Below are 21,866 nucleotides of genomic sequence, written 5' to 3' on the forward strand. Positions count from 1 at the left end.
AGGGGCTGGGGCTGTAGCTCAGTGGTGAAGCGCTTGCCTAGCACATTTGAGGCACTGGGTTCGGATCCTCAGCACCACATCAAAATAAAGAAATAAAACAATGGTATGCTGTCCATCTATAACTGTAAAAATAAATTTAAAAAAATAATAGAAGGCTGGAATGGTAGCTCAGTGATAGAGTAGTTGCCTTGCATGTACATTCTTGAGGCCCTGAGTTGGTTCCCCAGCACTGAAAAAGCATACTATTAGCACAGTATTCTTTATGTCATTATCTTGGGGAGTTATAGTAACGCAATTTTTTGAAGAAACTATTCTAAATTTGTTTTTTCTTAAAGGTTTTTACTTTTAACAGCAAAACCCTTACTTTCCAAACAAAAATTATACACACAATCTCCAAAATTGAGTTGATTTGCCTGTTGTCTTCCCTTGTCCCTCCTGGTATCCCTAAAATACCCCTGAAACCTTAGGGCTCTCCAAACAGTTTGATAATCACTGGTCAAAACATTGGTTATTGATATGTTGTAGATTTCATGAGGTTCCCTAGTTGACTTTTTAAATGGCTATCATCTGCCAGTAAATGGCTATCATTTGCCAGATGCCTACTATGTGGTAAGGACTTTACACACCTATCTCATCCAATCTCAGAACAACCCATGGGATAGATACCATCCTCATTTTAGAGAAGAAATTGGGGCTCATAAAGGTTAAATAACTTGCTCAGTATCACACAGCTAGAAGTGGCAGAGCCAGGATAAGAAACTTAAAGTCTACCCTGACTGTAAAGTCCATGTTTTGTTTAATAAGCCTTATAGAACAAAGCTTGATAGTGAAGGACTCTTAAATACTTTATAGGTAATCTCATCTATTGCTCATAATAGCCCTCTTATTCTCATATTACAGATAAGAAACTGAGGAACAAAGAGATTAAGTAATTTACTTTTGTTGTTATTCACCATATCCTTTCCTAATGACAAATTTTAGACTAGTCTAACATACACACATTTGAGAACCTTAATTAATTTTTTTTTTAACCCAGCACATTCCAAAGTTAAGAATCATGTTTTGTTTTGGGCTAACTATATTATCTTTCCTAAACTTAAAATATTCAAATTTCTGAAAACAAACACCCTAACAACCTGGAAGTTTGTTTCAATTCTGTTTCCTGTTTTGACATTATTTAAATACTATGTCAATATCTGAAGATGTTTTGTTGCCGTTTTAAAATTGGTAACTTAGATTTTTTTTTTTTTTTTTTTTGGTACCAGGGAGTGAACTCAAGGGTACCTGAACACTGAGCTATATCCCCAGCCCTATTTTTTGTTTTATTTAGAGACAGGGTCTCACTAAGTTGCTTAGTGCCTCACTTTTTGCTGAGGCTAGCTTTAAACTCTTGATTCTTCAGTCTCAGCTTCCCGAACTGCTGGGATTACAGGTGTGCACCCAGCACCTGGCTGGTAACTTAGATTTTTATCTCAGAAATGGCTGAGGTTCTTTTTTTTTTTTTTTTTGGTTTTGTTTTAGGTACTGGGGATTGTACTCAGAGGTGCTTTTAACACTGCGATACATTTCAAGCCTTAATTTTTATTTTTTCAATTTTGAGACAGGGTCTTACAAAGTTACTGAGGCTGGCCATGAATTTGTGATCCCTCCTGCCTCAGGCTCTCAAGTTGGTAGAATTATAGGCATGTGCCAACACACCTGGCAGAAGTGGCTGTTCTTCAGTTAAATTTTTGTACACTTTATTTTAATAAATTTAAAAATCTTATTAAATTCTAAAAGTAAGCTTTCCATTACAGGTTATGGCCATTGCACCAACTCATTATATCTGGCAACGAGAACGCTCTGTGCACCACAGTGGAGCTGTAAGAAACTATGACAGAGATGAAGTTCAACTGCCCCGGGGACCTAGTGCCACACCCTTAGATTGTTCACTCTGTGGTAAAAAAGGAAGATATGTTAGACTGGGATTGTCTTCATCATCATCTTCATCCAGTGACACAGGAGAGCTGATGGAAAAACACTCTCGGGAATCACACAACTCATTATCAAAGGACATAATAGGTGCTCCTTCTCATGCTTATAGCTATTCTCAAGGTATGATTTAGTGATAAGACAGAATTAGATTTATGCATGTTATTTATTGAGTTCTAGTCAGTCCTTACAGGTAGGGATATATGATTATTTATATATTACAAATAATTAAATTACTTTGAAAGTTTTCCCCTTTTCAGTTACTACTTTTGTCTCGTGTCCTTATGTTTTATGGTAGTCTACATAACTAAAAGGATTTTTAATGACATATGTTAAATTGAGAACTAATGCACTATAAGCATTAAGTATTACAGCCTGAACCATTTCTTTGAAATGTTTATTCAAAAAGGATTTCAAGATAAAAATAAATTTACTTTTAATATTACCATCTAACTATTGGCTTCCTTCTATATACTTTTTCATTTCTAACAAAATTAGAAGTATACCATATCTAAGCCAACTTTTTTTTTTCATTTATCATAAAGCATCTTCCTATGTCATCATGTAGTCTTTGAAAGCCTTATTTTTAATCCTGACATGGAACAAGTGCCATAATTTATGTGCATATTTCATTTTTGTTGAGATTTAAGTGTTTTGAACAATGGTATCTTATATTAATTAGAAAGTAATTATATTAACTGGGAATATAACCACACTATTTTTCAAGTTATTTTTATACATATAGTATTTCTCTGGCATTTCTAAATGGAAATAGTACTAGAAAAAATATTCTGAAATATGAATCTTCGTTACTTATAAAGGCTTTCCTCCAGATTTTTTTCTTCTTTTTTTTTTTTTTTTGTGTGTGTGTGTGTGTGCGCGCATGCAGGGTACTGGTGATTGAACCAAAGGCCCTCTACCACTGAGCACACCCCCAGCCCTTTTTATTTTATTGAGACAGTACTGACAAGTTGCTGAAGTGGGCTTTCAACTTGTGATCCTCCTGACTGAGTCCCCTGAGTTGCTGGGATTACAAGTGTGCATCTGGCCGTTTCTTCCAGATTTTCACCCGTCTGAAGATAGGATTGACAGGTGTCTTATAATTCTGTTTAACTCTATCATAAGAAATTAACTGACCTGGATTACTTCAGAATTTTACCTATTTTTATCCCAGCTTTACTAAAGGAGAAACTAGACTCTAGACACTAGAAAGTAGAGGTTGTGTCCCAGAGTTCCCTGGCCATAGTAATCATTCAACAAACTTGACTGACAGTATAACACCTCAAGCATAATTTTTGTTGTTTTACTCATATTTGAAAGTAAATAGGGTCTACATGGTCTTTCTTTGGTATTCATAATAGGTAAGATGAACTGAATTTTTAAAATGTCCCAGGTGCCGAGAGTAGTAATCATTTTAGATTCATAATATCATTTAATATTCACAGACAACCATATGGTAAATACTGTTCTCTCCACTTGGCAGATAAGGAAACTGAGGCTTAGAGAAGATAAATAATTTGCCCAAGTTAGTGATACAGAGGGATACAAAGAGCTGATGCTCTGTTCCAGGTTTGTATGCTAAACCTTAACATAGGTAGTTATCAATGCTTCTGAGTTTCCTTCAAACAAAAGAAAGCAACGCCTCAATCTTCAGGTGAAAACATGTTTTTCTATCTTTAATTTTTTTTCCTTAAAAATGTTCCAAAAGAGCCAGGCATGGTGGCTAATGCTCGTAATCTCAGTGACTCAGGAGGCTGAGGCAGGAGGATCACAAGTTTGAGGCCAGCCTCAAATCATCTGAAACCATCTCAGAAACTAAATAGGACTGGGGATATAGCCCAGAGGTAAAGCACTCCTAGGTTCAATCCCCAGAATCCCACTCCCCCAGAAAAATTCAAAAAAACAAATCTGAATTGCCTGTGATACTTAGAAATGTTTTTCACTTGAAAGGTAAAATGAAACTGTCAAAACATTTCACTTTTGGGAAGGAAGATAGATGAGATCTTCTTTATGATTTACATATAACACAATCACCAATCTCATTTGAAACCAATCCCCCAAGAAATCCTGAAATGGTATTACGTTATTCTTTTTACTGATGAAAAAACAAGCACCAAAAAAGTCACACCATTACCAGGTAAAACAATACCAACAGAAACCAAGATCAGAACCCAGTTGTATCTGAATACACAGCATTTTTTTTTTTTTTTTGCTGTGGGAGATTGAACCCAGAGCCTTACACAGGCTAAACCCATGCTCTACCATGGAGCTACATCCTCAGTCCCCACAGCACTTTTTTATACTAACCAAACTATTATTGTTTCTCTTTATGCTATGGTAAGCTACATGACACCTAAGCTGGTCCAAGTGAAACATGGGATGCATTATTATGTATTATCTGAGGACCCCTCAGATTTTAGAATGAAGCCCAGGGATAAAATTGTACCAAGCCTTAGTACTGGTGCAGGGCAGGCACAGAACAGTCCAACTGATAATTATACTCAAATAATTTTTCTCAAAAATACATACTACTTTATGCTTTCCTATTTATTTTTGTCATTACCCTTGTTATAGTCATACAGGTTGAAAATCCTTACACTTAATGAAGACATAATCAGCGTATATAAATTAATGATGTAGCTGGACATGGTGGTACACACCTCTAAATCCCAGCGATTTAGGAGGCAGAGGCAGAAGATTACAAGTTGTGAGGCCAGCCTGGGCAACTTAGTGAGACCGTATCTCAAACTAAAAAAATAAAGGGGCTGGGGACATAGCTCACAGGCAGAATGTTTCTGGGTTTAATTCCTAGTATCACTAAAAATAAAACAAAACTTTATGTATTACTATGAAATCATTGACTTAACAGGCTTTTTTCTCCCTTTAAATACTCAGACACCAAAGACAGTTTAACATTTTTGTGTGTGTGTCTTGCCCTGGGTACCAAACCTAAGGCCTTGAGCATGGTAGTCAAGCACTCTACCAATGAGCTACATCCCTATCTCTTTATAAAAATCTTCTTTTGAGCCAGGCACAGCAGTGCACCTGTAATCCCAGCTATTCTCAAGGTTGAGGCAGAAAGATCACAAATTCAAAGCCAGCACCAGCAACTTGGAGAAACCCAAAAAAACAAAAATAAAAAAAAGGCAGGGCTGGGGTTGTAGCTCAGTGGTAGAGCATTTGCCTAGCACACATGAGACACTGGGTTTGATCCTCAGCACCACATAAAAATAAATAAATAAAGGTATTGGGTCCATCTACAGCTTAAAAAAAGGACTAAGGAAGAAACTTAGTGGTAAAGTGCCCCCTGGTTTAAATCCCTAGTACAAAATATATATATACTTTTGAAAGTGTCTTACTAAATTGTGTGCAGGCTAGTCCCAAACTTTCTACACCCGCCTCCCGTACCCAGTAGCTGAGATTACTGGTGCAGGACACTGATCTGACTTAACTTTCTTCCAGTATCTCCTTTTATATAACCATGGAACATTCAGAAATTCCTGCTATCTCTGAAATATAAGGTTCAAAATCAAAGCCTTCTACAATTCAAGAATTATATACCTAAATCTTCCCCTTAGAACAACCAAGACAACAGACGAAACTACATGATCCAGTGCAGGCGTAAAGCCATCAAACTTATTTACCAACTTCTGTCTGGGAAAGGTGGAGCAAGACCTGAAAAGCAATGGGAGGAAGGTTTTTTTTTTTTTTTTTTTTTTTTTTAATTTTTTTATTGTTGGTTGTTCAAAACAATACAAATTTCTTGATATATCATATGGGAGGAAGGTTTTGAGTCATCCCAGATCTCTAAGAGTTTACAGTATGATATCTGAGAGTCAGGCTTGGACATAGAAAAATTAACATTACAAAATATCTATATTATATATAAACCAGTTTGTCAACATTCTCAGTGGACTGAAGAAAAGGCTTAAACTGGGACTTGATTAATTTTGTAAATAAATTCTTACTTGCTTGGTCTTTGACTCATATTTAGAATGGAAACCACATAAGAGAGGTCTTGTTCAATTCCATATCTACTGAACACATTGTACTGAAGAGAAGTTCAGTGTCCTACATAAAACAGAATTAAAGGACAGCCCATTCCTTTGCTCTTAATCCTGCCCCTCTACAAGTAGACAATTAGAACCTGACACATAATGGGCATTTGAAACTATAGTTATGCAGAAATATAACATCAAAAGAATACTCTCCTCTAGGTGCAATCAGTTCTCTGATGTAACCAGAGTGATTTTTTTTTTCAAAAACACAACTCTAAGGCTATTATCCTTTACTTAATTCAATCTTTCAATGGTACTCCATTTTTTTCTTAGGATAGACAAATTCCTCAAAATGCCAGAAGATCCTACATGATCTATGTACCTTTTAGTCTTTTTCACTCACCTCTAGCATCACTGGCCCTTTTCTCATTTTCCCTGCCTAGTCAATAATTATTTACCATTCAGGTCTCAGTTCAAGTGCTGCCCCTATTATGTCTATTCATAGTACCCTCTATTTCTATGGAACATTTATTATAGTTTTATTTTTATATTTGTGTAGTTGTTTATTATCTGGCTCTATTATGAACCATAAACTCTGTAAAGCAGGTTTTTAGGTTAAAATTCTCCACATTCTATAAACTGTTATAAAAAAATTTTTACATACACACACATATACACACAAATATATATATTTTATATATATATATAATTTAAAAAAAAAATAGTTATAGTCTAAGGGACAAATCCAGGAATAGTAGCATTTATCTGCCCAGGCAATCCTATTTCAAGACCTGTAAAAGATCTACAATTAAACAACTCAATCTCTTAATCTTATCCATAAAATATGGATAACAAATATGGATAACTTTAAAGATGAGTTGCAAGTTTGAAATTAATATATGTAGTTCTTTAAACAATGTATGGTAGATAGTAAACACAAAATAACTGATACTTATGAATAATAAGCCCCATTCATTCCTAATCAATTCATATTTCTAAAGTGTATTTCTCCAAACGTTACATACAGTGATTTTCGATGTTCTTTCAAGCCAATTCAAAAGATACTGAGAGGGATAAAAAAGATTTAAGAGGGGCTGGGATTGTGGCTCAGTGGTAGAGTGCTCACCTAGCATGCATGAAGCACTAGGTTCGATCCTCAGCACCACATAGAAATAAAATAAAGATATTTTGTCCACCTAAAAATAAAAAATAAAAAAAGATTTAAGAATTGTTATATCTTAGGCATATAGTTCAGTGGTAGAGCACTTGCTTAGCATATGCAAGACTTTAGGCCGACCGGCCAACACCCATAACCCCCCAAAAAATCACGTCTTTATTAGAATTTTTAAGGTGATTATATCATTCTTATCAGTTTATCCCCTACTATAGGGGGAGGTGTTACTGATAATTGAACCCAGGGGTGATTTACTACTGAGCCACATCCCAAGTCTTTTTATTTTTTATTTTGACAGGGACTTGCTAAGTTGCTGAGGCTGCCTTCAAATATGCAATCCTCCTGCCTTAGTCTCCTGAGTCACTGGGACTATAGGCATGTACCATGGTGCCTCACATGCCCCCTACTATCTACTATAGCCAGGATTTCTCATTGTTTCTAAGATAACAAGCAATTAAATTATATATTTAAAATATACAGATACATCAAATTTATCTTAAAATGCATTTTATTTCAGTAGCCAAAGACCATCAATCAAAGAAAGGAAAGAACACTAATTTCATGAAGACAGACAAATCCATGGAGTGGTTTACAGGAAGTGAAGAATGAGATGGCTCATCTAAAGCAACTTGGAATCATTAGCTACAAAAACTAAATGCAAGACGTGTCAAAATGGGACATTTAAGCAGTTTTGCAAAATTTCACATCTTTTTTTAGCTTTTGTTATTTTTCAAAGTTATATGTAAAAGTTATACAAATCATAGTAACAGCTAAAAATACTAATCTATGAAAGTACTGATTTATAGCTTAAAGTTCTAGTTTGATATTTTTCCATCTTCAAATAGGTTGCCATCATTTGGGATACTCAGTTAAGTTGTGGTTTGAACTTCCTCAACTTGACAAGAAAAGCTAATTTAAGAAGAAAAAAATATAAGGTCATTATATTACATTAATTAAAATAAAAAATAATTTAATATGGCCTGAGAACATTACTCACCTGTATGACCAGCTTGCCAATGTATAGGTCTGGCAATATAGGGAAATGATCCATATGGAAAATCAGAATGTGATCCTTCTGTTGTAGAACAAAATATGTACTATAAGCTACATAAATATTTTATAACTTGTTTATAATAACTGTTAAAATATTAATTACTATCCCTTTACTGAAGTTTTTTCCTCAGACTTTTTTTTTTTTAAAGCCATTTGTTTTGGAACTACTCTGCCAGACACTATACAGAAACAATTCGTCAATGATTATATAATAACTTTATCATATGGTTTTAACCAAAAGGATAAGCCCATATCATAAATCAATGGTATCTGAAAACTTTTTCATGGTCTAAATAATGTGTATAATACAACAAGAAGCTAAATTTAATTCTCTGAAGAATTCCAGCAGCATCTTAGGAGATGCTTTTTGCAAAAATAGCTATCTGCATATCAGGTCATATTAAATTCATCTTATCAGTAATAATAATCACTGATCTATGTTTTAAACATCCTTTAGTATATTTAAATTATTTCACAAACCAAGCTCATGGTGACAAACAATAAATATGAATCATATACAATGTTCAATTCTTCAAAGATACCAGAATTTTAAAAGTACAAAAAGTCATTATTTCTCCTATTCATTCTAGGAATATTTTTTATTATATAATGGTCAATACACTTAAGTTCTCCATTTATCACAAACAGATGCATAAAGTAAAATTTAAGCTCACCATGGTCATTCTCTTGAAAAATCTCACTTTCAACTCCAGTTTCCTTTTGGGTATGTAATTGTAAATCTTTGTTGATTTTAGGTTCTACTTTTTTAACTAAAATTCCATTTTTCTGTTTTGCAAGGCAAACCAACCAATCTCTGACAATGACTTCACTTATCTTTTCACATGAGAGAGCAAGTTCACAGATGCGAATTCCATCTAAAAGTTCAATAACCTGTGTGATGCTTTCAGAAAAGTGAAAAATATACCTTTACATTTCTACCAAAATAATAACTCTACATTTATTTTAAGTTCACTGTACATCTTACCCAAATTTAAGTGATATTACCCAAATTTAAGTGATATTACCCAAATTTAAATGCTATATATAATTAAATTAAGGGGAAGGGGATTAAAAATGCAAGTTGACACATAAGTAATGTCACAGACTACTAAATAAAAAATAGAGACATTAATTTAACATTAGTGTTCACATTATGATTTGAAAAATTCTTCCCAATTGTTGGAAGAAACATGTATCTTATTATTTATGTAAAGGATGATTTAAATAGCAATATAACTGAATTTGGACCATACGTCATGTTTTGCCTTAGTTATAATATGAATGTATATACCCAGTTACAATATGAACATTTTAATCCAGTATTTAGGAAAAATAAAAAGTGTATTTAAAAATCAGATTAGAAAGAAAAATGTCCCTATTACTCACTTTGCTAGATATACAGCACATATACCACCCTGTTTAAGATTTGGATATAAAACAGGCAAAGCAACTTGAGGGTTTAACATATCCAAAGCTACCTGTGGGGAAGGGGGAAAAATGAAATGGATCAGTCTGATTGTTTAAATAAAGCATGGGTTTTCTATTCTTAATTGTGGTGAAATGACACTTTTAGAAAGCTATTACCCAGTTATTTCTTCGAATATGGTACTTTTAGAATATTAGCTGTCATTTTACTGCTCCCCAAATGGTTGTTTATCACTATACAATTTGTCATAGCATTTGACTATACATAAAAATCATAATGGTATACCTTGTACTTGGCAATATTAATAGAGAAATCTTTCTTTGGCTATTTATGTATACGTGAATATGGACAAGAATTCCTGTATTAATATTGCCATATGGGGCTGGGGATGTGGCTGAAGCGGTAGCGCGCTCGCCTGGCATGTGTGCGGCCCCGGTTCGATCCTCAGCACCACATACAAAGATGTTATGTCTGCCGAAAAATTAATAAATAAGTTAAAAAAATTCTCTTAAAAAAAATTTAAAAAATATTGCCATATGTAAGACATAATGTTATAACATAAAAAGTTAAAATGTATTTGAGGTCTTGTAATTTTAAAAATATATCTTTATTTTGTTGTTTATTTTTATGTGGTGCTGAGGATCAAACCCAGAGCCTCACATGTATGAGAAAAGCGCTCTGCCACTGAGCCACAACTCCAGCCCTCTTGCTAAAATATAAATTTAAAATGCTTTAGTTCAGTTTTGGTAGTAAAAATTCACATTATTTTAAAATGTTTTAATTTTTTATGTTTAAAGGAGAAGCTCTGAATATTAATTTTGGAGGGTAAGAAACGTGCCCCTTATTGCTTTTTTCTTTATTCAATTGTAGATTACAGGGCTGTAACAGATGACAAGTACAATGAGTAAATGAATGATTGAAATTTTCAAGTAAAAAATTAATTAAAAACAGGGGCTGAGGCTGGGCCTCAGAAGCAGAGTGCTTGTTTAACACAGGTGAGGCACTAGGTTAGATCCTCAACACCACATAAAAAATGAATAAAGTGGGCTGGGATTGTGGTTCAGCAGTGGAGCGCTCGCCTAGCATGGGCGGGCCCGGGTTTGATCCTCAGCACCACATAAAAATAAAGGCATTGGGTTGTCCATCTACATCTAAAAAATAAATATTAAAAATAAATAAGTAAATAGATAAATAAAGTTATAAAATATACATACTTTAAAAAATTAATTAAAAACAAAAAATCCAGTCAAAGTTCATTTATTGTTGGAAAACTCCAGAAAGCTTAGAATTATTGGCACATCTATTTATTAAATGATATATTATTGTTTATGTGTTTGTTTAAGTAGCTCAGAGTGCTTGATTAGTATGTATGAGGCCCTGGGTTCAATCCCCAGTACTCCAAAAATTCAAACAAACAGTGGGGTGAGGTGGCAAACGCCTGTAATCTCAGTGGCTCAGGAAGCAGAGACAGGAGAATGGGGAGGTTCAAAGCCAGCCTTGAAATGGCGAAGTGCTAAGCAACTCAGTGAGACCCTTGTCTCTAAATAAAATATATAAAATAGGGCTGGGGATGTGGCTCAATGGTTGAGTACCCCCTGAGTTCAATCCCTGGTACCCCCCCCAAAAAAAAATCAAAACACCACCAGTACATTAGACCAATGGACATCATTCACTATTTACCAAATTTTTTTAAAAATATTTTTTAATTGTAGTTGGACACAATACCTTTATTTTATTTATTTCTTTTTATGTGGGGCTGAGGATCGAACCCAGGGCCTCACACGTGCTAGGCAAGCACTCTACCGCTGAGCCACAACCTCAGCCCTATTTACCAAATATTTTCTAAGCATGTTCTTATACATGTCAAGCATTTTCCTAAGTATCTAATGGGAAATTACAATCTCTCTTATGGAAATCTAATTTTTGCGAGGATGTTGATTGACATGAACTATAACCATACAGCAGAATAAGAGGACAAAGACTGACAGGCATGGAAAGGTGCCATTTTATATATGAGCTGGTCAAAGAAGAAATCTGAAGAAAATGATTTACAATGGAAAGTTGGGGGGAAGTGTGCTCCACGCAGGAAAATAGCAAATACAAATGTTCTGAGGCAGTGGGCTACTTGGGGAGTCTGAAGGTGCCACTGTTGCTGACAGTGGAGATGAAAAGGGGAAAATGGTAGGGATATGTGGAAGTAGAGGGGAGACGGCTTACATAGAATTTTGCTGGCTTTAGCTTTACTTAGGGAACAGTCTCTGGAAAGTTTTAAAGAATGACATGATTTTAAAAAAACTTTTGTGAACAATAAAGCATAGTTTAAGCATATAACTTGGTGTATTGACCTCCAGGGGGACTGAATTCAGGGGCGCTTAACCATTGAGCCACATCCCCACCCCTTTTTAATATTTTATTTAGAGACAGGGTCTCACTGAGTTACTCAAGGGCCTCGCTAAATTGCTGAGGCTGGCTTTGAACTTGCGATCCTCCTGCCTCAGCCTCCTGAGCCACTGGGATTACAGGTGTGCGCCACCATGCCTGGCTGAACTTTGCTTCATTTTTCACTGAAATAAGCTAGCCTTACAGCAACAAGTTAAGGAAAGCAAGGAAGATCCCTTATTCCAGGCCTAAGACCATAGTGCCAGGCTATGAATGTTGAGTAGCACCACCAAGGACAAGGCAACTCCAACACTGTAATTCTGAAACTTTTAAGTCACTTAATACCTACACATTCCACATCTCTACCATCTTTGGTTATTGCTTAAAATACCATCCTTTCTTTTCATCTGTCCTTTTATCTACTATACTTCTCCCTAAGTTAACCTCTCACTGCTATAAATCCCTCTAATTTCCACATCTTTAATGAACACTCCTGTACATCCTGACTTCTAAAGATGCTGCTTACCTATTCCCTCTCAAATGGAGGCTATTTATCTCCCTACTTCTCACAACTGAGGTTAGGCTCTGGTCTCAAAATGCTCCCAATGCTGCTTCCTAATTATTATTCCTTTATCCTGGAAACACTGAGATTTATGATGATCAACTTTTGCTTCTAACTTCTGGTCATTATCCAACATTCATGGACAACTGTGGCACTTGAGTCAGTTTCTCTGCTCCAAATCCCACCATGATATTAAAAGGTATTAAAGAAAAATACTCATCTCTAGTTATAGAAATAGGGCAAATATAACAAAGACTGTTGCCCAAACACAAGAAATCCAATTGTTTTCTTTGTACTCAAATAGGACCTACTTTAAAAAAACTTACCGCATCAAATGTTAAAGATTTGATATCTTCAGTTGCTCCAGAAATATCCTTATGAATAAAATTCACATTGTCTGGCCATTCTTCAATGTGACTTAATTTCCATGAATCACGCCAGTGCTTGTAATTCTTCTTGGCTAGATAATGGTGGTCTTTCCGTATTTCAAAACTTATGACTTGTCCTTGTAATCCAACTTAAGTTAAAAAAAAAAACCAAACTTATATTTCATAGTATAAAGTGTCAATCTATTTTCCAAAGGAATTATTAAATGTGAAAAAAATCTAAACAGTTCAAGTTTACAAAAGTACTTCTCCCATTCCTGATCCACCATCTTCCTCTTCGTAGGTAGCCATATTACCCATTACTTACACTTCCCACACTAGTGGGTGCCTATACCAGCATGCAAGTAACTCTGCTTTTCATATATATCATGACAAAAATACACTGTCTTGTACCTTACTCTTACTTACCAATGTTATTTCAGCAGTTATGGGTATACTTTTAACAGCTAATACATTACAGTGTATGTCTATACCATAACTTATTTAATAGTCATCTGCGATGAACATTTAGCTTGTTTCTCATCTTTTGCTAATACAAATAATACTGCAATGAACATTCTTCTGCCTAAGTCTTCATAACATATGTCAGTTTATCTTTATAGGACAAAGTACTAAACATAGAATCAGTAGTCCAAAGGGCATGTCAATTTTTTATTTTGAAAAAAAATTGTCCTCCAAAAAGGTGGTGTTGATTTATACTTCCAACAATGTATTAATAGTGTCTACTTCTCCATACACCCTCTTCAACAGTTATCAAACTTTTTATCTGTGTCAATATAAAAATTTAATAGTTTATCACTGTAGTTTTACATTTCTTTATTATTGATGAGGGTTGAGCCTTTCAGATATTTAAAAAGGATTTCAATTTGGTATGTGTCTGATGAATCTTCAAATTGTTTAACATAAGTAAACACTACAGTTCCAGAGAATACTATATCTTAAGGCAATTAGGAGGGGAGACAAAAGGAGGCATCTGTGATACACAAACATATTCTTCATTAACCTAGGTACTAAATACATGAGTGTGATCACTGTATACAAGTTCATGGAGGGTTGAAGATTTAACTCAGTGGCAGAGCACTTACCTAGCATACACAAGGCCCTGGGTTTGATCCTGAGTAGTGGGGGGGAAGTTCATGTGGTATAAACTTATAATCTGTGTACTTTTTGCTTCAATAAAAAATTTACTTTATGGGGCTGGGACTGTAACTCAGTGGTAGAGGGCCTGCCTTGCACGTGTGAAGCACTGGTTTTGATCCTCAGCACCAAATAAAAATAAATATATTGTATCCATCTACAACTAAAAATATGTTTTTAAATTTACTGTAAAAAATGGTAGAAGCAGCTGGGAATGATAGCACACACCTATAATCCCAGCAACTCTTGTGATCCTCTTGCCTCAGCTGATCACAAGTTAGAGGCCAGCCTCAGTAACTCAGTGATGCCCTGAAAAATAAAAAGGGGATGTGGCTCACTAGCTAAGCACCCCTATGTCTAAATGAAAGAAAAGAAAGAAGGAAAAAAGGACAGAAAAAAAGAAGGCAGGCAGGGAAGGAAGAAAGGAAGAAGCAAGTGAGGTACAGTGGCACATGCCTCTAATCCCAACGACTCAAGAGAATCACAAGTTTGAGGCACCAGCCTGGGCAATTTAGAGAGCTCTAATCTCAAAGTAAATAAAAAGTGACAGGAAATGTAGTTCAGTGGTAAAACGCCTGTGCATTCTACCCCCAATACCTGGATGTGGGGGGCAGCATTAGAATGGAGGGATTAAAAGAAAAGAAATGGATGGAGGGTTAAAAAGAGTGACTGGAATAAATGTACAAAACATGAAGAAAGACAGTGGCCTCCATTTGGTTTTCAGGAGAATGCTATTACAAATTTATGTATTCCCCCAAATATCTTTTTGGCTTTTTTTGCAGTACTGGGGATGGAACCCAGAGTTGAACATGCTATGCAAGCACTCTACCAGGGTCTCCCTAAGTTGCCCAGACTGGTCTTGAACCTGCATCCTCATGCCTCAACTTCCCGAGAAGCTGGAATTAAGGTATGTGCTACCTTACTCATCTGTATTTTCCCAAATACCTTTATCTCTTTATTATCATGAACAAACTGAATGCTTTGTTATCTAGGTCTAGCTCATTTATCCCAATCTCTTACCTGCTTTTGATAAAAATAAGCTCATTCCACCAGAACCCGAACCAGCTTCCAAAACAGTATCACCTGGGCTGATGTCCATCATCGATAGTATCATATTCATATCCTATGATTGAAATATGGAATGTGACTAATAACAAAATAATAAGCACTCATTCTTATGCTATGTTGGAGAAGGAAGCAAAAATTTTTAAAAAGGATTGACTTCTAGTCCTACTTACAAAGAATCTATATTTTGCTTAACAATATAAGGAATTTCAAGCCAGGCATGGGAGTGCATACCTATGATCCCAGTAACCAAGATAGGAGAACTGAAAATTCAAGACCAGCCTGGGTAACTTTGCAAGGCCCTCAGAAATAGCAAGACTTTGCCTCAAAAAAAAGTACTATTTTTATTTTTAATATTTTTTTTAGCTGTAGTTGGACACAATATCTTCGTTTTTTAATTATATGATACTAAGGATCGAACACAGCGCCTCACACGTTCAAGGCCGGCACTCTACCACTGAGTACAGCCCCAGCCCAAGTACTGGGTTTGCAGCTCTGTGGTAAAGTGTCCCTGGGTTCAATCTTTAGTTACACCACACACACACACACCCAAATAAAAAGAAAGAAAAAAGAAATTCAAGAATCAATTAGCAAATAAGCAATTCAGAATAATACTCAAAGTATAGATGCTAAATAATACTAAAATAATAATACTAAAAATATAGACATAATAATACTAAAAGTATATAGCACGATACAAATGCAGAGGAGAAAGCAGAGGAAACTTTGCTTAATGACAAAAAGTAGAGAATAGAAACAGCTTTGACAAAGCATACGTGGAACAGTCTGCTCATCTCAGGAGGAGATGGAAACATGTTTTCATGTTGTTTAATCAGACTATGAGGAAAGTATCATCATTCTCATTATAAAGATGAGAAATCACACGTTAAATATTTTGCCCAAGGCCATGACACCAGGAATTAAATGGGAAAGTTAGGAATAAAATCAATATTGAACTCTAAAGACCCTATTATTGACTATTACACTATAATAATTGTTACAATGAGAGAATTTTAAAAGTAAGCATTTATTACAGTATGTCCCTCAATGCCAAATCTTTAAGTTGATAATAAATAGCATATCTAATAATTTTTTACTATCTTTTCTGGGAAGAGCTACTTGTGAAAATTCTAAAAGGGGTTTCTAGTATCCTTCTATCCAGTCACAAAATTATAAATTAAATATGGTTTTGACTGGAAAATGTAAATATTTTACAAAGTATAGTTGTCTAATTAAAAGCTAAAATGTATTTGGATTAAGGCTTGTGGACCAAATGAAACAGACATGATTTTTAAGATGTATTAGTCAAAAAGTCTCATTCAATGTTTAGTCTTTAAGAAATACATATCCTCTCCTATGTGCCAGGCATCTTGGAATAGAGATGGGAAGAGGTACAGACAACTTTATATAAATATAAATATAACAGCTAATATAGTGGGAGGTAGCTTGGGTAGTCATTTCAGTAAAAAGTCCTAGAGAAGGTACTTCTATTTTCTTGGTCCTTTCATACAGAAATGTGGTACATTATAAAGTAATTTGTGCATATTTTAGCTTTTACTACCTGTCACTGAGGTTATATGGTCTCAATAGGATGAGCTTTCTAGGCTACACATACAACACATACAACAGTCATTTCAATTCAAAATTAGGTGGAACACTGACATTCATTCATTTTCCTGCTTCTTTCAAAATGGGCTTGAGGCTGCTGGGAGAGTCCTCCACAGTTATGAAATATCACTTGACTACTAAGTTTTCTTAGGATTTAAAACTTTGGGCTTTCAAACAACCCTTTGAGACGTGTTTTTTTCTCAACAGGTATTCTAACCTTTCTTCATTAGTTTAATAATATAAATCTAAGTCTCGGCCTAAGGATTTATAACTGACAAAATGGCAACAATCTCTATTAACCATTTGTTTTTAAGAATTACAATCAAGCTGAGCATAGTGGTGCATGCCTGTAGGCTTGGAAGGCTGAGGCAGGAGGATTGGGAGTTCAAAACAGCCTCAGCAACTTAGTGATGCCCCAAGCAACTCAGCGAGATCCTGTCTCAAATGAAAAATAAAAAACGCCTGGAGATGTGGCTCAGTGGTTAAGTGCCCCTGGGTTCAATCCCTGGTACAAAAAAAAAAAAAAAAAAAAAAAAAATCCGAGGATTGTTGCCCTTTATGCTTCTATTCCAAAGCTAAAAGTGCTTGATATTGACCAAATGTAGACATGTAGTGCTGGGTGTGGTGGCACTGGCCTTTAATCCCAGTGGTTTGGGAGACAACAAGAGGATGGTAAGTTCAAAGCCAATCTCATCAATTTGGTACCCTAAGCAACTTAGCAAGACCTGGGCTCAAAATAAAACATAAAAAAGAGGCTGAGGATGTAGCTTGGTGGTTAAGCACCCCTGGGTTCAATCCCTGGTACAAAAAAAAAAAAAAGCATTTCAAGTTGTAAAGGTCAAAGTTCAAAGTTGAACTTCCTAATTTCCCACAGTCACTACTTTAGAAATAAAGAGAGGGGTCAGTACCTGGTAAGTACATTATTTAAATTCCTTCTTAGAGCAGAACATTGACTTTTATCTGTGACAAATGTAAAAGTGGGAATTGAAGAAAAGATCTAATTTTATGACCCTGTCTCAAAAAATACAAAATTAAAAGGATTTGGGGGATGTGTCCCTGAGTTCAATCCTTCAATTCCCAGTACCAAAAAAAAAAAAGAGAGAAGTGATGTGTAAGAGAGAATGCAAGTTTCTATCAAGATCACCCAACCCCACTAGCCTAAAACTCTGGGGAAAATGGAGTCCTTGGGTAGAACTTTTAAAATATTGATTGGATTCCATTTAAAACCTCCCAATGCCCCCCCCCCATAAATGAAATAAAATACTCTATTATGTCTACAACTTGACCCACCCAGACCACAACAGGAACTCTGTTGAGTAAACTGTTCCACGTATGCTTTGTTCAAAGCTGTTTCTATTCTCTACTCTTTGTCATTAAGCAAAGTTTCCTCCGCTTTCTCCTCTGCATTTGTATTGTGCTATACTTTTAGTATTATTGTCTATATTTTTAGTATTATTATTTTAATATTATTTAGCGTCTATACTTTGAGTATTATTCTGAATTGCTTATTTGCTAATTGATTCTTGAATTTCTTTTTTCTTTCTTTTTATTTGTTCCCTTCAAAAGAACACTCTGGAGGCTGGGGTTGTGGCTCAGCAGTAGAGCACTCACCTAGCACATGCAAGACTCTGGGTTCCGTCCTCAGCATCACATAAAAGTAAATAAAGTGTTAAGTCCAACTACAATTAAAAAAATAAATATTAAAAAAAAAAAAAAGACCACTTTGCTTCTAGGCCTTTGCAAGGCTTGCTCAGCCCTATTTAGGTTTCCTATCAAATATGCTCAGAGATCTCTGATCACCTGACACCCTTCTCCTACTCATTGTTCATGTGTTTGTCTTCATGGCACTTGGCACTACCTAAAATGACCTTTTTCCTTCATTTATTTGTTGTTTGTCGTTTCCTCCAGAGTGTAAAGTTTATGTTGAGTGCAATACTGTGTATAACTCCCTGGAAAGTAAAGGTAGTCAAATTACTTGCTGAATGAGTCCTCCATTGGAAAGAGGAACTGTTACAAAGTAACATTCTACTCAAGGACCATGACTGAGGATTGAAATAAATCACTAGCAAAGGATGAACAAGGAACTAGGCAGTTAACTCATTATTAAGAATATTCATGGGGCTTGTGTTGTGACTCAGTGGTAGAGTGCTCGCCTAGCATGCACGAGGCACTGGATTTGATCCTTAGCACCATATAAATATAAAATAAATATATTGTGTCCACCTAAAACTAAGAAATAAATATTTTTTTTAAAAAAAAGAATATTGATTTTGCTGGGCACAGTGGCACACTCCTGTAAATCCCACTCTGGAGGCTGAGGTGAGAAGGATCACAAGTTTGAGGTCAGCCTCAGCAAGTGAGACCCTGTCTCAAAATAAAATATAAAAAGGGCTGAGGATGGGGCTCACTGGTAGTGCCACTGTACTGCAATAACAGAAAAGAAAAAAAAAAAGTATTCATTTTATGTTTAATGTTAGCCATTTTGTTATAAAACTTTATTTTTTTCCCTAAACAGAAAAGCATAGTAATATATATCTCTACTGTGTTATTTATTTTAGCAGCGCTAGGGGATTGAATTCAGGGCCACACGCTTTCTAGACAAGTGCTCCACCACTGAGCTACACTCCCAGCCCTAGTATCTATTAAATATACCTCTAGTAAGCAAAAACTATTTTATATATGTGTGTGTGTGTATATATATATACACACACACACACACACACACACACACACAAATGTATACCTCTAGTAACATGCCTTACTAAATTAAATATGATAATCAAAATACCACTATAAGGGTACTACAAAATTGTCAACACTCTTTTAAGTATTGAATCTGCAAACTTAAAGAGTAATGTGAAGGGGGCTGGAGTTGTGGCTCAGCAATAGAGCACTCCTGAACACAAGTGAAGCACTGGGTTCAATCCTCAGCACCACATAAAAAAATAAATAAATTAAAAATAGAGGTATTGTGTCCATCTACAACAACAAAATAAATAAATAGTAATGTGAAAGAAATATAAATATTTATTATGTGTCCTGTGAGTCCACATCACTCTAACAGTAAGCTGGCACACTCTTCATTTTATAGGTTAGTGAAATCGCAGCTACCAAACTAAAATCTGGTTGCTTCCTCTTAATAAGCAATATCATAGATAGGTTGGTTACATCCATCTGGCTTATTGAAAAAAAATCTGAGAAGAAAATTTTCAAACGTTCTGAGGTGTGTTTTGAGTACATTCATCAGGACTGTGGTACCAATACCCACTTAATCCCTCTCTCATTACCTTTGGATATGTGATGGCAGGCCCTCTTTTCATCATTAATACATAATCTTCCAATGCCGGCCTCATCAGCATGAAACTCTTACCACAGGAACTCGTCAGTACCTGGCCTGGGAACTTCCCCACGATCTCGCTGTACGGGACTGACCCCCAGCTACTATTTAAGTGACCGACATTGCTCAACCTAAATAATTTTCTATATTGTGTTTCTCTTTTCCCAGTCGCAGCTAAAATCAGCTCCCCGGCCCGAAAGGGTCCCTCTCTGGAAGTTGAGCAGGAAGAGGAGTCGTGAAGCTCTGTGGTCTCAAAAGTGGACTGAGGCACCGGGGTCAGCAGGAGATCCCCGGATTCCGAATATGCGGGACCAAATTGAGCCCGCTCTCCGCTCGAGCTTTGGTGATCTCGAGGGGGTGACTCGTCCCGCGGCGTCTCCAGTGACGAAAGACATGTGTTCCCAGTGCCCGGGACGCGGAGAGGGAGAGGTGGAGACGAGTCTGCGTCTGGGGCTTTTCTTCGTGTCGCCTCTGGCTCTCTGTCTCCATCTCGCACTTCTCTAGGCGAGGACTCGCAACACAGTAACCGCGCTTCTTCGAAAGGCGGTCGGCCAAGGCCGCACAGGGTCGAATCGATCCCGAGCCCCAGAAGCCTACCCAGGCGCCGCAGCTCCAGCAAGCCCTGACTGCGACGAACAGCGCACAGCATGATTTCCCGCCAGGCGTTGTCTCAGAGGAGTGACGTAGGGCCGGGCAAGGCCCCGCCCCTTGATGCCAGGCGCCCTGGGGCATTGGCATAGGACTCCGCAGCAGCGCGGGAAGGGTCGCGGTACTGCGCCTGCGTCCAGAGGGGCGCTAGTGGGCGGGGCGTGAGGTGTTCCCTCGGGGGCCTGGTGGAAGAACTGCTAGTGTAGCGTGTCTGCTTGCGCAAGATGACGGTTTTCCTCTACCGAAAGTGAGCACAGTAAAGAATTTACCGCTGGTCAATCTCCGCCTGGCCCGTTCGGTGACAGAAGGGTTAAAAAAGACAAAACCAGTTAAAGTGCTTTGTAAAGGCTTTCTCCCAGAGTTAGCTTGCTAGTAATCGTGACCACAAACGTCACTCGGGATGCGATTGTTAAACGTCCTGGAAGAACGCGCCACCTGCTGACCGGTGCTCCTTTCCTAGCTGCCTACGACTGCGCCCCCACTCCCACCCCCAAGCCCGAGTCCTTTTGACAGGTTTGTGACCTCCTACTTGTTCCCACTCGCAGGCCCCGAGAGTCTATTAAAGTGATAGTATTCACTATGCGCTTATTAAACTGTGTTTTAATTAATTAAAATATCTAGACTTTAGCCTCCCCAAAACTAAATAAGCTTTTTAAAACAGGAAAAGAGATCTTTAGAGTCCAAAGTTAACCTTAAATAGCACTAGTCTGTCTGCTTAGTAGTAGTTCACATGGCAAAAGTTTATTGAGGGCCTGGCTATACCAGGCATGTTAGAGACTGATTAAAATTTAAAACTTGTCTAGAAATTATTCTCATTTTCTGCTGAAGAAAACTGACCAAGGGGGATGAAATGGTTCAGGAAAGACTCCTAACAAAATAGCTGACAAGTGGAAAGGCAGGGTTTCCTATTCTAGGTCAATCAGATTCAGCAGCCTTTGCCCTTTGTACCTTGACCCCTTTCCTAAAGACTGGTCGACAGTGCAATTGAACTGAAAAGTCCAAGCGTGTTCAAAGGGCTGTGGATTCAATGTGATTTGGTTTAAATTTGATAGAATGAATTTTTACATTATTTTCTGAGGCATAAATTTATACTTTATAAACTATACTTTCTAGGACATCAGT

The 21,866-nt window shown here is 36.5% G+C and overlaps 2 protein-coding genes across 2 annotated transcripts in view; one reads left to right on the forward strand and one right to left on the reverse strand.

Moving 5' to 3' along the window:
- Positions 1–7,752, forward strand: part of Spdya (speedy/RINGO cell cycle regulator family member A) — a 34,518-nt gene extending 26,766 nt beyond the window's left edge. Inside the window, exons 6-7 of the mRNA XM_027933540.2 lie at positions 1,797–2,094; positions 7,661–7,752. Of these exons, the coding sequence (XP_027789341.2) occupies positions 1,797–2,094; positions 7,661–7,752 (390 nt within the window). The remainder of the gene's footprint in view (positions 1–1,796; positions 2,095–7,660) is intronic.
- Positions 7,753–7,963: 211 nt separating this feature from the next.
- Trmt61b (tRNA methyltransferase 61B) lies at positions 7,964–20,962 on the reverse strand. The gene is made up of 7 exons (XM_027933539.3): positions 20,047–20,962; positions 15,107–15,209; positions 12,890–13,080; positions 9,583–9,674; positions 8,871–9,097; positions 8,141–8,218; positions 7,964–8,052 (listed from the first exon to the last, which is right to left on the reverse strand). Exons 1-7 carry the CDS (start codon positions 20,743–20,745, stop codon positions 8,009–8,011), a joined length of 1,434 nt encoding a protein of 477 aa, XP_027789340.1. The 5' UTR covers positions 20,746–20,962; the 3' UTR covers positions 7,964–8,008.
- Between the last annotated feature and the right edge of the window lie 904 nt (positions 20,963–21,866).

Source organism: Marmota flaviventris, chromosome 14, assembly GCF_047511675.1.
Source record: "Marmota flaviventris isolate mMarFla1 chromosome 14, mMarFla1.hap1, whole genome shotgun sequence".
Taxonomy (NCBI): domain Eukaryota; kingdom Metazoa; phylum Chordata; class Mammalia; order Rodentia; family Sciuridae; genus Marmota; species Marmota flaviventris.